The 16,959-nt window shown below is 43.8% G+C and overlaps 1 protein-coding gene across 2 annotated transcripts; it reads right to left on the bottom strand.

The window, feature by feature from the left end:
- Positions 1 to 243: 243 nt before the first annotated feature.
- On the bottom strand, positions 244 to 16,627 carry dbnlb (drebrin-like b). 2 transcript variants are annotated; one of them, XM_014172026.2, is made up of 15 exons: positions 16,408 to 16,627; positions 15,426 to 15,481; positions 14,876 to 14,988; positions 14,704 to 14,778; positions 13,856 to 14,002; positions 7,168 to 7,245; positions 6,852 to 7,003; positions 6,687 to 6,741; positions 6,350 to 6,424; positions 4,104 to 4,221; positions 3,631 to 3,747; positions 1,886 to 1,984; positions 1,614 to 1,693; positions 1,318 to 1,402; positions 244 to 1,081 (listed from the first exon to the last, which is right to left on the bottom strand). In XM_014172026.2, the coding sequence occupies exons 1-15, from the start codon at positions 16,488 to 16,490 to the stop codon at positions 945 to 947; spliced, it is 1,470 nt and encodes a 489-aa protein (XP_014027501.1). In that variant the 5' UTR covers positions 16,491 to 16,627; the 3' UTR covers positions 244 to 944. The 2 variants fall into 2 exon arrangements, with proteins under 2 accessions (XP_014027501.1, XP_014027503.1); XM_014172028.2 differs by lacking the exon at positions 3,631 to 3,747.
- Between the last annotated feature and the right edge of the window lie 332 nt (positions 16,628 to 16,959).

Below are 16,959 nucleotides of genomic sequence, written 5' to 3'. Positions count from 1 at the left end.
GGAAAAATGACTTGTCTCATGCACAAAGTAGATATCCTAACCGACTTGCCAAAACTATATTTTGTTAACAAGAAATTTGTGGAGATGTTGAAAAACAAGTTTTAATGACTCCAACCTAAGTGTATGTAAACTTCCGGACTTCAGCTGTATTTAAAAAATATATAAAAAAAGTATTTCACAAGAATATGATTGTGTCATTATTTACACCCCTATTTTCCCTCGAGTTCAGCCACCCAGAGAGCATAGCAAATATAGAACCTTTTGGTTTTCTAATATTCAATTCCACTGCAATACCAAACTACTGTTGGAAATTCACACAGGATTCCTTTCAAGCAAACTCATTTCTGACAAAGAAATACTCACATAAAATATTAGTCTGAGGAAAAGGCAAAAAAGGCCAAAGATCATAGTTGGTACCATTATGTGAGCTATGAAATATTATCCTGAACCCAACAGGAGTGAATGCTACAAATAACAAAAATAGTATATCTGGAACAAAACTGGATTCACTTTTTAAGGAATGTGATCTACAAGTGCTATTAATGTTCACAATGGAAACTTGAATTGAAAAATCTAAAAAGCCTGACAATTTACTGCATCACATTAAAAGGTGAGAGATTCAGTTTGGGGTTGGCCAGTATATGGGTTTTCATCAAAACCTAAACTATGCCATCTAACGGCTCACAACATCAACAACATAATTGAATTGCTTCCTTCAACAGGGATAGATTTGCGTGACCCCTGGTCCCATGGTTATTGTTCATATATTGGTCCATAATGTGGCAGATACAGTTCAGCAAACTATTCTAAAGGGTTCACTGTTGAGTTACTTCTGACCTGCTGTGTTCTGGACCTAGCAGTTTTCCTACTGCCAAATTCTTCTGGGGGGGTCTTTTCTACTCTGCCTCCAATATGCTGATCTAGTGAGTGGGCGAGGTATGGACCTAAATAACCTCAACGTAATTGGCTGGGAACATTCCAAAATGCCCGTCTGGGCTGTAGCCCCGCCACCAGCCCTCGTCAATCATCTCGATGCCAGTGATGATGTCATCAGGATCGAAGGATATCTCTGTGTCATCAGCTGTGGAATGAAAAGAGGAGCAATACCTCAGATCACCATGCCCATTCAGATATCCTTTATGGTATTATTTGACTGTGTCTACTCCCTCACAGACTGCCAGTTTCCTACTAGCAGTTCCACTCATATTGATTCTCCGTATTGGGGCAAAACGTCACAGTTACACATTTTTCACAGAGAACCAGTTCAGTGGACCGAGTGTCAGCTGTAAATTGTCAGTAGGCTGTGATGATGCTTACCAGCCTGGTAGTCGTATAGAGCCCTGGCACAGACACCTTGGTCCGTCTTCTCCCCTGCAGGCACCTCAAATGTGTTCTCTTCCACCTGAGGGAACAACAAGGGGTGCTGTACCTTAGAATGCCCTTCAAGTGTTAAGTTCAACTGCAAATATTACCCGTTACATCATCTTTTTACATGAATGGCATTTGAATAATGAGAAGGTATTTTCAGATTACAAAACGTATGTTATCGCCATTTATAATTAAATCTTCACCCTTGCGGAATGATTCTCACATGTGCCATGACAAATATTCACCTGTGGGGGCTCCTCATAGAGATCATTTTGGGCTGGCTCTGTGGGATGGTTGTGCTGAGTGGGAGGAGCTGGTGCCTTCACTGAAAGGGGAAAAGGTCAATTGTATTTTTTTTTAAAGACTATCTCCCTCCACCAACAGGTGGTAGCTGCAGCAGGGATCCAGAATACAAAGTAACTTAGAAATGTGTCCAGGGAAATGGTCATGATGATTCACAGATGAGATGAATGACTGTTCTGTGTTCAGACTGAGGTGCATGTGGAGTAGGGCCCACCTTCATCTTGCCACTGTTCCTCAGGGACTGCATCCTGAACAGGGGTTGCATCCTGCTCATCCAAGCACTCAGACTGGGATGACTCATCCACAACGGGCTCTTATTACGACATACACACACGTACACATGATATAGGAGCACAGATACACACAGATGGCCACAAATGTACACACATACTAAGGCATGCACTCAGAAATATTCAGAAACTGAATATATCAGCCAGGTCACCCGTGATATAAGTCAGTAGTCAACGTTCATCCATGGCTGAGGACGTCAGGAGATGACGTGGAAACCGGCCACTAGGGGCAACAGTGAGCACTGATACCTTCAAGTAGGTTTGGGTTTTGCTAGGGTGCATCTGCCAAAGCATCTGCCTCTGATTTCAATGGCTGCATGTTCGAATCCAGCGACAAAGTTGTTTAAGATTTTTGTTTTAAGCCTATTCTAAACCTTAACCCTTACCATAAACATTCGGTGTTCATTTTATTTCACCTTTATTTAACCAGGTAGGCTAGTTGAGAACAAGTTCTCATTTACAACTGCGACCTGGCCAAGATAAAGCAAAGCAGTGCGACACAAACAATAACACAGAGTTACACATGGAGTGAAGAAGCGCACAGTCAATAACACCATAGAAAAATAGAAAGTCAATATACAGTGTGTGCAAATGGCGTGAGGTGGTAAGGCAATAAATAGGCCATAGTAGCGAAGTAATTACAATTTAGCAAATGAACACTGGAGTGATAGCTGTGCAGATGATGATGTGGAAGTAGAAATACTGGTGTGCAAAAGATCAGAAAAGTACGGGTGGGTGTTGTTATCATGACCAGTGAGCTGAGATAAGGCGGAGCTTTACCTAGCATGGACTTATAGATGACCTGGAGCCAGTGGGTCTGGCGACGAATATGTAGCGAGGGCCAGCCGACTAGAGCATACAGGTCGCAGTGGTGGGTGGTATAAGGGGCTTTGGTGACAAAACGGATGGCACTGTGATAGACTGCATCCAGTTTGCTGAGTAGACTGTTGGAGGCTATTTTGCAAATGACATCGCCGAAGTCGAAGATCGGTAGGATAGCCAGTTTTACGAGGGTATGTTTGGCTGCGTGAGCGAAGGAGGCTTTGTTGCGAAATAGGAAGCCTATTCTAGATTTTATTTTGGATTGGAGATGTTTAATATGAGTCTGGCACACCTGGCGACCGTGTCAGCGTGCACTGCGCCCGGGCCGCCACAGGAGTCGCTAGTGCGATGGGACAAGGACTTCCCTGCCAGCCAAACCCTTCCCTAACCCGGATGACGCTGGGCCAATTGTGCGCCACCCCATGGGGCTCCCGGTCGCGGCTGGCTGCGACAGAGCCTGGACTCAAACCCAGAATCTCTAGTGGCACAGCTAGCAATGCGATGCAGTGCCTTAGACCACTGCGCCACTCGGAAGGCCTTGGTTACAGTGATTTAATGTGGGCATGATGATGTACAGTGGTCTAATCATGGGCATGAGCCTCAGGGTGACGTTAAATTGCAGTAACAAGAGAGCAAATGGAGTAGCATTAGGTCAATAATTTGGACTGATTGATTGAAAGGGAGCAGCATCTGGTAGAGATTGGACCGAAACATAAACATCTCTTGTATGTCACACATAAACATCTCTTGTATGTCACACAGTCACCCACATGTGAAGTATTTCTCTCTGTGTGTGTGTCAGATAGGAAAGGGTCAGTTTGTGTCAGTGGTATGAGTGAGCTCAGACCTGCAGCAGGGACAGGAGAGGCAGAGCCTGCAGAGAGTGGGGAGGCTTGGCGCAGGGGCGAGCGGGACGGCTCAGGCTCACATGGTTGCTTAGAGAGAAAAGGGCTTTTCAAACGCCCTGAGAAACACACACCAGAGCAGACAGACGGACATACACATTGGCCGGAGAGGTTACCCAGCAGAGCAGACAACACAAAGCAGATGTGGTCTAGAGACAAGATGTGATACGAGACAGTCTGTGTCTGACAATGAGTTAAAGCTGATGAAGGCAGAGTAATGCAATAAGAATCTCCTCCTGCATGTTTCAACATGGGCCAGACAATCCCCTGATCTTATCCACACCTGACACACAGCTAGCAAGTCCATTTAGGAAACACCCATGGCAGAAACATTTTACAGAATAATCTAAAGTCCTCATTAGGAACTACACTTGTCATATTAATAGCAAACAGTTGTATTGAATTAGTAGCCTACCTGGCTGGGGGCTGGCAGGGGCGTGGGCAGCAGCAGCAGGGGTGTCCATGCCCTTCTCTCTCTGCTTGAACATCTCTCTGGGGTTCATAGAGCGCTGGGAGATCAGAGAGGCTGCCTCCTGAAACACACAGTGAGAGTCAGACATGCACACTGGCCACTGTACAGCTATAGAAAGGGAAGGGGGATACCTAGACAGTTGTACAACTGAATGCATTCAACTGAAATGTGTCTCCGGCATTTAACCCAACCCCAGGGTTAACTGCGTCGCTCAGGGGCAGAACGACAGATCTTTACCTTGTCAGCTCAGAACTCTTAGTAGTTTAACACCCCAGTGAAATTCACTGCTGATTAGCAAAATGGCATAATCTCCTAAATAATCTACAGCAGAAGTCATCAAAACCTGGCCCGCAATTGATTTACCTTGACCCCCACCAAAAAGAGAAACAAAAGGGGGGAATTCAGGCAAAAATGAGTTCAGGTGGGCCTTCACGCTTCAGCAATCAAAGGAAAGGAGGGGTGCTCAACAATGATGAAAATCATGAGACGTTCTTACCAAGAAAAACTTCCAAAATTCTAGGTAGAAATTAGTTGGAGCACAAGATTTATTTATTTTAGCTCTCTTTAATCCATTGTACAGGACGCAAACAGGTGACTGACATTGAGGTCAAGTTGAAGTCTTGTGTCTCAATGGGCCACTAGGCTATAAATAGGAGCTAAGCGCAATGGTCAGGTCACTCTGAGGAAGACGTCAGCTTGACCTCAAAACGTCAGTCACCTGTTCACATCCTGTACAATGGATTAGAGAGAGCTAAATGAAATCAAATCCTGCTTTTTTTTTGATTGCTCCCACTCCTTTCTACTCCGAAATAATCTGATTTGTTGTGTGTGTGTGTGTGTGTGTGTGTGTGTGTGTGTGTGTGTGTGTGTGACACACACACACAAAAGTATGTGGACACGAGTTCAAATAAGTGGATTCGGCTACTTCAGCCACACCCGTTGCTGACAGGTATATAAAGCATAAGTGCAGCAATGTTCTAAAATCTAGTGGAAAGTCTTGTGGAAAGGCTGTAGTGGAGCGGGTCGAGAGCTTCAAGTTCCTTGGTGTCCACATCACCAACAAACTAGAATGGCCCAAACACACCAAGACAGTCGTGAAGAGGGCACGACAAAGCCTATACCCCCTCAGGAAACTAAAAATATTTGGCATGGGTCCTCAGATCCTCAAAACGTTCTACAGCTGCAACATCGAGAGCATCCTGACTGGTTGCATCACTGCCTGGTACGGCAACTGCTCGGCCTCCGACCGCAAGGCACTACAAAGGGTAGTGCGTATGGCCCAGAACATCACTGGGGCTAAGCTGCCTACCATCCAGGACCTCTACACCAGGCGGTGTCAGAGGAAGGCCCTAAAAATTGTCAAAGAACCCAGCCATAGACTGTTCTCTCTACTACCGCATGGCAAGTGGTACCGGAGTGCCAAGTCTATGACAAAAAGGCTTCTCAACAGTTTTTACCCCCAAGCCATAAGACTCCTGAACAGGTAATCAAATGGCTACCTGGATTATTTGCATTTTGTGCCCCCGCCCCAACCCCTCTTTTTTACGCTGCTGCTACTCTCTCTTTATCATATATGCATAGTCACTTTAACCATATCTACATGTACATACTACCTCAATCAGACCGACTAACCGGTGCCTGTATGTAGCCTCGCTTCTGTTACAGCCTCGCTACTGTATATAGCCTTGCTACTGTTATTTTTCACTGTCTTTTTACTGTTGTTTTATTTCTTTACTTACCCATTGTTCACCGAATACCTTTTTTGCACTGTTGGTTAGAGCCTGTAAGTAAGCATTTCACTGTAAGGTCTACACCTGTTGTATTCGGCGCACCTGACAAATAAACTTTGATTTGAAATACAATCTTGTTGGTCTTAGTTGTGATCAATGTGCAGTGTCCAAATTCTTATACAAATTATTTTCAATCCCCCCAATCATTCGCTCAAACAAAAATCAGCCACCAGCTGAAACTAGTTGCTTACCCCTGATCTACAGTATGAATAAACATGTACAATTTCTTTATTATGTCTAAAGAAAATGTAGAAGATACAAAGAATGTACAGACAGGAAAATTACTAAGTTAAACTGTGGAGACTTTAGATTCAAGCAAAGAACAGATTTGATTGAGTCATTGAAAAGGGAAGCAGTTCTGAGTCACAGGGAAGCAGTTCTGAGTCACATTTAACTCACATTGGCTTTCTCCACAGATTCACCACGCTTCATCCCTTTCTTCTGAGTTGCCTGGAAGTCCTTCTCCTGCTCCTCCTGATTGTGCATCACACATAATTGAACACTACCTCAGAGGCTACACCTAACAGTTCTGTATAGTTTGTTCTTGTGCTAATCTTATCATGTCCTAAATTTGTGCTTTGACATTTAAAAACATAATTTAGGTGGGGTGCATGTTGCACAGACTGACCTGCTTCCCACATGAGGATAAACTACCAGTTAAACATAGCAGAACTGATTTTAACTGATTCTCCTCAGACTGCAGGCCAGTCCTGCTGTAAGCCAGCAGAAAACTCACCCATTGTTGTTTCTCATCTTCTCTGCTCTCAGCTTCCTGCTGCTGCTGGTACTTCCTGTTAAACAAATGGTTGTTAAAAGGGGGAAGTAGACAATGCAAACCTGTCTGTCAATAAGGTCAGCTAGATAACCAACAGCTAAGTGAACTAACCACAGTTTTACTCACTTCTGCTGGTCGATCATAGAGGCCCTTTCCTTGTCTCTCTTCTCTCTGAGAGTTGCCTCCTTGGCCTCTCGATCCTTCCTGTCTTTCTCCAGCTTCTGGCGCTCCTCGTCTGCCTTGCAGCGCTCCTCCTGTCGCCGCTTCTCCTCATCTTTCTGAGAGACACACGGGCCATGAGCACAAGGTTAGGGTAATGTAAAATGTGTCATAACGGCCGCATGACACCAGAACACACTGAGCTATGATCAAGCAAATCTAACCAGTCTGTAGAGGATCAGTGAGTCCCTGTAGTGGGAGAAAGGTGTTGAAGCTGGCTTACCTCTGCCTGCGCCCAGAAGTTGTCTTTATTGGTGCGTTTGATTTCAGACATAGCGTTGGTCTTCTGATACACAGAGCCCTGTCATATCAAAATGTGTTGTGTTAGATAACAAAAATCTCCTATGCTCCAAACAAGTTGTCATTCCTGGACACCAACTCCTACCCAGATCCAATACTGACACAGCATGTTGGTTTATTATGGGGAGTTAACAGGCTTTAAACAGCCTGCCTTGTCTGGTTTCTCTGGCTCCAGCCCTAGCCAGCAATCATGAGCCCCAACTAAGCCACTGGATTCTACTGCAGACGAGTCATTGTAAAACAACCAGCTGCACCATCACAACAACCAACACATTGGAAACTAACTCACACTGAAAAACTCATCAAATCAAATTTTATTTGTCACATGCGCTGAATACAACAGTGAAATTCATACTTACAAACCATTAACCAACAATGCAGTTAAGAAACTTTTTATTCGTTGATTTAAAATTAAGATAAGAATAACAAATAAAAGGAACAGTAAATAACAATAGTGGGGCTATATACAGGGGGTACCGGTACAGAGTCAATGCGCGGGGGCACCGGTGTTGTTGTAATTTAGGTAATATGTACATGTAGGTAGAGTTATTAAAGCAACTATGCATAGATAATAAGAGAGTAGCAGCATCGTAGAAGGGGGGGGGTAGAGGCTGTTTAGAAGCATCTTGGACCTAGACTTGGTGCTCAGGTACAGCTTGCCATCCGGTAGGAGAGAACTGTATGACTAGGGTGCCTGGAGTCCGAATTTTTAGGGCCTTCCTCTGACACCGCCTGGTATAGAGGTCCTGGATGGCAGGAAGCTTGGCCCCGGTGATATACTGAGCCGTACGCACTACCCTCCGTAGTGCCTTGCGGTCGGAGGCCGAGCAGTTGCCAATCCAGGCAGTGATGCAACCCTTCAGGATGCTCTTGATGGTACAGCTGTAAAACCTTTTGAGGATCTGAGGACCTGTTCCAAATCTTTTCAGTCTCCTGAGGGGGAAATAGGTTTCGTCGTGCCCTCTTCACGACTGTCTTGGTGTGCTTGGATCATGTTAGTTTGTTGGTGATGTTGACGCCAAGGAACTTGAAGCTCTCAACCTGCTCCACTGCAACCGCGTCGATGAGAATGGGGTGTGCTCGGTCCTCCTATTCCTGTAGTCCACAATCATCTCCTTTGTCTTGATCACTTTGAGGGAGAGGTTGTTGTCCTTGCACCACATGGTCAGGTCTCTGCCCTGCTCCCTATAGGAAGTCTTATCATTGTCAGTGATCAGGCCTACCACTGTTGTGTCATCAGCAAACTTAATGACAGTGTTGGAGTCCGGTCTGGCTGTGCAGTCATGAGTGAACAGGGAGTACAGGAGGGGGCTGAGCACGCACCCCTGAGGGGCCCCCTTGTCGAGGATCAGCGTGGTGGTTGTGCTGTTACCTACCATTACCACCTGGCAGCAGCCCGTCAGGAGGTCCAGGAACCAGATGCAGAGGGAGGTGTTTAGTCCCAGTGTCCTAAGCTTAGTGATGGGCTTTGAGGGCACTATGGTGTTGAACGCTGAGTTGTAGTCAGTGAATAGCATTCCCAAATACAGTTGAAGTCGGAAGTTTACATACACCTTAGCCAAATACATTTAAACTCAGTTTTTCACAATTCTTGACATTTAATCCTAGTAAACATTCCCCGTCTTAGGTCAGTTAGGATCACTTTATTTTATGAATGTGAAATGTCAGAATAATAGTAGAGAGAATTATTTATTTCAGCTTTCATTTCTTTCATCACATTCCCAGTGGGTCAGAAGTTTACATATACCAAATACAAATTGAGTGTCATTGCCTTTAAATTGGTTAACTTGCAAGCATCCCCCCTTTTCCTCCAAACATAACAATGGTCATTATGGCCAAACAGTTCTATTTTTGTTTCATCAGAGCAGAAGACATTTCTCGAAATAGTACCATCTTTGTCCCCATGTGCAGTTGCAAACCGTAGTCTGGCTTTTTTATGGCGGTTTTGGAGCAGTGGCTTCTTCCTTGCTGAGCGGCCTTTCAGGTTATGTCGATATAGGACTCGTTTTAATGTGGATATAGATAAGTTTTTACCTGTTTCCTCCAGCATCTTCACAAGGTCCTTTGCTGTTGTTCTGGGATTGATTTGCACTTTTTGCACCAAAGTACGTTCATCTCTAGGAGACACAACGCGTCTCCTTCCTGAGCGGTATGACGGCTGCGTGGTCCCATGGAGTTTATACTTGCGTAATATTGTTTGTACAGATGAACAAGGTACCTTCAGGCATTTGGAAATTGCTCCCAAGGATGAAGCAGACTTGTGGAGGTCTACAATTTTTTTTCGGAGGTTTTGGCTGATTTCTTTAGATTTTCCCATGATGTCAAGCAAAGAGGCACTGAGTTTGAAGGTAGCCCTTGAAATACATCCACAGGTACACCTCCAACTGACTCAAATTATGTCAAATAGCCTATCAGAAGCTTCTAAAGCCATGACATCGTTTTCTGAATTTTCCAAGCCGTTTAAAGGCAGTCAACTTAGTGTATGTAAACTTCTGACCCACTGGAATTGTGATATAGTGAATTATAAGTGAAATAATCTGTCTGTAAATTTTTTGGGAAAAATGACTTGTGTCATACACAAATTAGATGTCCTAACTGACTTGCCAAAACTATAGTTTGTTAACAAGAAATGTGTGGAGTGGTTGAAAAACAAGTTTTAATGACAGCCTAAGTGTATGTAAAGTTCCGACTTCAACTGTAGGTGTTCCTTTTGTCCAGGTGTGAAAGGGCAGTGTGGAGCGCAATGGAGATTGCATCATCTGTGGATCTGTTGGTGCAGTATGCAAATTGGAATGGGTCTAGGTTTTCTGTCATTTAGGCAGGTTACCTTAGTGTTCTTGGGCACAGGGACTATGGTGGTCTGCTTGAAACATGTTGGTATTACAGACTCAGACAGGGAAAGGTTGAAAATGTCAGTGAAGACACTTGCCAGTTGGTACATGTCCTGGTAATCCGTCTGGCCCTGCGGCCTTGTGAATGTTGACCTGTTTAAAGGCCTTACTCACGTCGCCTGCGGAGAGCGTGATCACAGTCATCCGGAACAGCTGATGCTCTCATGCATGCCTCAGTGTTACTTGCCTCAAAGACAGTATAGAAATATATATTTTTTTTAAACAGAAATTTGCATCCTGCAGTACTAACTCAAAAAAGTTCTGGGACACTGTAAAGTCCATGGAGAATAAGAGCACCTCCTCCCAGCTACCCACTGCTCTGAGGCTAGGAAACACTGTTACAACCGATAAATCCACTATAATTGAGAATTTCAATGAGCATTTCTCTACGGCTGGCCATGCTTTCCACCTGGCTACCCCGGTCAACTGCCCGGTACCCTCCACAGCAACCCGCCCAAGCCCCCACCATTTCTGCTTCACCCATATCCAGATAGCTGATGTTGTGAAAGAGCTGCAAAATATGGGCCCCTACAAATCAGCCAGGCTAGACAATCTAGACCCTCTCTTTCTAAAATTATCTGCCGAAATTGTTGCAACCCCTATTACTAGCCTGTTCAACCTCTCTTTCGTATTGATACGGAGAAAACATTTCTGAAAATGTATTGAAAATGAAATGTACTGTAAGTCGCTCTGGATAAGAGCGTCTGCTAAATGACTAAAATGTAAATGTCTGAGATTCCCAAAGATTGGAAAGCTGCTGCGGTCATCCCCCTCTTCAAAGGGGGAGACACTAGACCCAAACTGCTACAGACCTATATCTATCCTACCCTGCATCTCTAAGGTCTTCGAAAGCAAAGTTAACAAACAGATTACCGACCATTTCGAATCCCACCGTACCTTCTCCGCTATGCAATCTGGTTTCAGAGCCGGTAATGGGTGCACCTCAGCCACGCTCAAGGTCCTTAACGATATCATAACCGCCATCGATAAGAGACATTACTGTGCAGCTGTATTCATCGACCTGGCCAAGGCTTTCGACTCTGTCAATCACCACATTCTTATTGGCAGACTCAAAAGCCTTGGTTTCTCAAATGATTGCCTCGCCTGGTTCACCAACTACTTCTCTGATAGAGTTCAGTGTGTCAAATCGGAGGGCCTGTTGTCCGGACCTCTGGCAGTCTCTATGGGGGTGCCACAGGGTTCAATTCTTGGGCCGACTCTCTTCTCTGTATACATCAATGATGTCGCTCTTGCTGCTGGTGATTCTCTGATCCACCTCTACGCAGACGACACCATTCTGTATACTTCTGGCCCTTCTTTGGACACTGTGTTAACTAACCTCCAGACGAGCTTCAATGCCATACAACTCTCCTTCCGTGGCCTCCAACTGCTCTTAAACACAAATAAAACTAAATGCATGCTATTCAACCGATCATTGCCCACACCTGCCCGCCCATCCAGCATCACTACTCTGGACGGCTCTGACTTAGAATACGTGGATAACTACAAATACCTGGGTGTCTGGCTAGACTGTAAACTCTCCTTCCAGACTCATATTAAGCATCTCCAATCCAAAATTAAATCTAGAATCGGCTTCCTATATCGCAACAAAGCATCCTTCACTCATGCTGCCAAACATACCCTCGTAAAACTGACCATCCTATCGATCCTCGACTTCGGCGATGTCATCTATAAAATAGCCTCCAACACTCTACTCAACAAACTGGATGCAGTCTATCACAGTGCCATCCGTTTTGTCACCAAAGCCCCATACACTACCCACCATTGCGACCTATATGCTCTCGTTGGCTGGCCCTCACTTTATACTCGTCACCAAACCCACTGGCTACAGGTTATCTACAAGTCTCTGCTAGGTAAAGCCCCGCCTTATCTCAGCTCGCTGGTCACCATAGCAGCACCCACTCGTAGCACGCGCTCCAGCAGGTATATCTCACTGGTCACCCCCAAAGCCAATTCCTCAATTGGTCGCCTTTCCTTCCAGTTCTCAGCAGCCAATTACTGGAATGAACTGCAAAAATCTCTGAAGCTGGAGATTCCCATTTCCCTCACTAGCTTTAAGCACCAGCTGTCAGAACAGCTCACAGATCACTGCACCTGTACATAGCCCATCTGTATACAGCCCATCTATCTACCTCATCCCCATACTGTATTTATTTATTCTGCTCCTTTTGCATCCCAGTATCTCTACTTGCACATTCCATCTTTTGCATGTCTACCATTCCAGTGTTTAATTGCCATACTGTAATTACTTTGCCAGCATGGCCTATTTATTGCCTTAATTCCCTTATTTTACCTAATTTGCACTCACTGTATATAGACTTTTTGTTTTCTTTTTTCTTCTGTATTATTGACTGTATGTTTTGTTCATTCCATGTGTAACTCTGTGTTGTATGTGTCTAACTGCTATGCTTTATCTTGGCCAGGTCGCAGTTGCAAATGAGAACTTGTTCTCAACTAGCCTACCTGGTTAAATAAAGGTGGGAAAAAATAAATAAAAAATGTTGCTTGTCTGTTAGGCTCGTGTCACTGGGAAGCTCTCGGCTGTGCTTCCCTTTGTAGTCTGTAATAGTTTGCAAGCCCTGCCACACCCCACGAGCGTTAGAGCCGGTGTAGTACGATTCGATCTTAGTCCTGTATTGCCTGTTTGTTGGTTCGTCGGAGGGCATAGCGGGATTTCTTATAAGCTTCTGCGTTAGAGTCCCACTCCTTGAAAGCATCAGCTCTACCCTTCAGCTCAGTGCGAATGTTGCCTGTAATCCATGGCTTCTGGTTGGGGTATGTACGTACAGTCACTGTGGAGATGAGACGTCCTCGATGCACTTATTGATAAAGCCAGTGACTGATGTGGTGTACTCCTCAATGCCATCGGAAGAATCCCGGAACATATTCCAGTCTGTGCTAGCAAAACAGTCCTGTAGTTTAGCATCTGCTTCATCTCACCACTTTTTTTTATAGACAGAGTCACTGGTGCTTCCTGCTTAAATTTTTGCTTGTAAGCAGGAATCAGGAGGATAGAATTATGATCAGATTTGCCAAATAGAGGGCGAGGGAGAGCTTTGTACATGTCTCTGTGTGTGGAGTAAAGGCGGTCTAGAATTGTTTTCCCTCTGGGTTGCACATTTAACATGCTGATAGAAATTCGGTAAAACTGATTTAAGTTTCCCTGCATTGAAGTCCCCGGCCACTAGGAGCGCCGCCTCTGGATGAGCGTTTTCCTGTTTGCTTATGGCGGTATACAGCTCATTGAGCGCGGTTTTAGTGCCAGCATCGGTCTGTGGTGGTATGTAGACAGCTACGAAAAATACAGATGAAAACTCTCTAGGTAGATAGTGTGGTCTACAGCTTATCATGAGATACTCTACCTCAGGCGAGCAAAACTTAAGAGACTTCCTTAGATATCGTGCACCAGCTGTTGTTTACATATACACATAGGCCCCCGCCACGTGTCTTACCAGATGCGGTTCATCCGCAGGCTTGTGCAGTAAATCTAACCAAAATGTCCACAGGCAGAGAAGTTATTACCGAAACAAATGAGCTATATGAGAGCATATTATTCGACCACAACACAACTTGCCTCACCGAAAAACTTTCCAACATAATGGATGTACAGATCCTGATAAAATGATGAAACAAACTCATAATACACAACTAAAATGTTTTAATCTCTAAAAAGGATAAGATGCTGTATTTGGTACATACCACAGGTCCCTGGGGACCAGCGTCTCGGAACTTGTTGGACTCTTTGTGGAAGCTATAGTTGGCCCCCGAGGCCTTGCCCACCTTTTGCATAATAGCCTCAGGTTCCACATCCTCCTCTGCACGGGCATTTATTGTGACATGGGCGCCCTGGAATTACAGCAGACATTTTAGCTACAAATAACACACATCACAAATTCCAGATAAGGCCATGAAAGGGCTGTCCGTAGGAGGGATATTTGATATCTGACAGCCACCACCCATAGATTTTGTTGACATGCAGTTAGCAAGGTGACTTTCATGATAACAACTAATAACTGAGACAACTTCAAGAGCCGATTTAGAAACCACAACTTCACCCAAAGCGGCCAACAACTGCTGCTGCTTAACTCAAACTAGGGCTGTCAAACGATTAAAATAATTGAGTTAATGGCATTAATGGCGATTAATCAAAATGTTTGGATTTGCTCAAATTCGGCCCTAACGATTTGGGCCTTTTTCCATTTAAAAAACAGTGCATTAAGTTACAGGCATACTACGCTTTGATTGTCAGAGACGGAAACACAAACACTATATGAGAATGTTTTAATAGCTTAACGGCGTCAAAAAACATTGTGCCAATAAACATGTCATGCATTAACTTTGACCGCCCTCTCTTAAACACCAACATGCTATTACTGGCACTTAAAGGGGTGTCTATTCCTTTCCTGCAATAGCTATACATTTCATATCCTGTTGAGGCCAGTGTTGCAAGTGTATACACAAAAAGTTGCATCCAATGGATTTTCTTCCTTAGCTAAACACAAGTTGTCTGTGTGGAGAAAATGTCTATACTATGCCAAATGAAATACCTTAAGAAAATTTGCCATGGAGCTGACATGATTGGCACATAGTCCTTTCCGGGCATCTTTCACACCTTCTCCAGTCTGAAACACAAATACTCATGAGCATCATTCAATTTAAATTTCAAAATACAGAGGAGTGCCACCTTCAGAAGAAAAGGGAGCGTAGCACAGCACTCACCCAGTTGATGAGGACATACTTGCACAGGCCAGAGTTTGGGTCCTGGACACGACAGAACGCGTACATGATTTTCCCGCTGCTAAGTTCCTCCACCAGTTCCTCCAGTCCACCATCTGAAACAGTATCGTAATGTTGTCACATTGTAGAACGTATGTTCTATGCAAAGTAATGTACATTACTGTGTAAAGCTTACATTTTGTATAGAATACGGTTACATGGCAAACAATACTGCTGTAGGCACATTCAACATGTTCCGTTTTTGACAGGGTATGTGCTGTAAGATTCTTCCTGCATTATACATGCTTTCTTTGCTACCTATCTTTTCACATATGAAAATTGTTCTTATTGAAACAATAAAAGACGCACCTACAGCAAACTACTTACTACCTTTGCTGTCATCTTTTAAATTGTCTTACTGTGCTTTGATAGCAATTCAGTGGCACACCATAAGTTAAGGTGATGATGATCTCAGACAACATTGCAGACTCGATTCCAAACGGAAAACATTTAAATGTTGGAGCCTTTCTAAGATCCGGTGTACCACACTCACCTCCCTTCTCTGCCAATCGGATATCATTAGTGTTCCCCTCGTAGGTGTACAATGCCCTGCAGAGAAGAATGCCAGGTTACAGGATCACACTAGCATTGAAAATAGTAGATTGTTGTTTACACTGCTTGTTAGGCTACCATACTGTCAACATCATTGTTCACAAACATGTAACACTTAGCCACTGCTTAAAAGGTTATTGCAGAATAGCATCCTGGTTAGGTGATGTGCACTGATCAAACACAAACATGACACTGGGTTGAACTGCATAACTTTGGAGCAGACCATTAACGTGAGCAACTGAGATCCTGTAATAGTGTACTATGTAATTATATGGTTAAAAAAAAACACTTCTGAGAGTCTGGTCCCCATTCAGCAACAGGAAGTGTGCTAAGAATGAAACTCTCTGGGTTTGATAAACCTCTTGAGAGGTAAACCAAGTTAATTAATTAATTCAGGTCATCTTGATCTTTAAACACTTCCATCAACAGGTTTCATTTGAACCTCAAATGACGTGTGAAATCATTTGCTCCAAGTACTTTTCTTTTGCTAAAATTTGCTGACTAACGTTAAGTGCATGCAATATTTAGGCATTGCAATGACCTAAGAAATCAACAAAATAAAAAAACACAAACAGCTAACGTAACTACTAATGTTATCTAGCATCCTCCTTACTTAGCAAACTTGCAAGCTAAAACGCTAAGGAAATTGGCAGGCATGACATGGTCATCCGATTTGTATAATTGGCTACTGTACGAACATGGCAATAATAATTATACTGTTTCGCTGATACAAAATGCGTTTTCATTGCACAACAAGCAAGCCAGCTAACTTACTTACATGATATGCAAGGGAAATTAAATGCTGTTAACTAAGGAGCTAACATAGCTAGCTAACTAAAAATAGCGGATGCACCATTTTATGGCGATGCAATTAGATAGCTAGCTAACGTTAGCGAGCTTTACTGCGATGCTACCGTCCTTACCAATTGGTGTTGGATTTCTCATCTACCACCTCTTTGTAGGCATTTGTCAGGGCAATGCCGTTTTTGCTTAGGTTCACTGCCATCGTTCAGTCACTGAAACAGTTGTGTGTAGCCGTGATAAGCCCGTCCTACTCGCGGAGGAGAGGCGGTAAAACCGAATCGAATTGACTTCTGATTGAGATCTCAGCACACAGGAAGCTCTCGCCTTCCAGCAGCACAAACGATGACGTCACTCGTACGGTAATGAAGAAAGCTTCCAAATAAAAGCCCACATTTCAAAACATTACAATGTAGATAACTCATTCAAATATATTAAAATAAAAAATGGGAAAAAAATATGGTTTTAAAAAACATTTATCTACCACCAGTAATGAATGAATGCAATGTTAACACTGATATGTTGAGAATATTTGGCTGTAGAGAGAAAACTATTCTTCCATTTTCAGCTAAAGTGAGGTCGGAAATACTCAGTAGGGTCTCTACTAACCAAATATGTGTGGTTTTTGGAGGCAGACTGTGTCCTACATACCCAGCAGCACTTCGTTCTCTGCC

The sequence above is a fragment of the Salmo salar genome, chromosome ssa24, assembly GCF_905237065.1.
Source record: "Salmo salar chromosome ssa24, Ssal_v3.1, whole genome shotgun sequence".
NCBI classification, from domain to species: Eukaryota; Metazoa; Chordata; class Actinopteri; order Salmoniformes; family Salmonidae; genus Salmo; species Salmo salar.
This window is presented reverse-complemented; position numbering and strand designations above follow the sequence as displayed.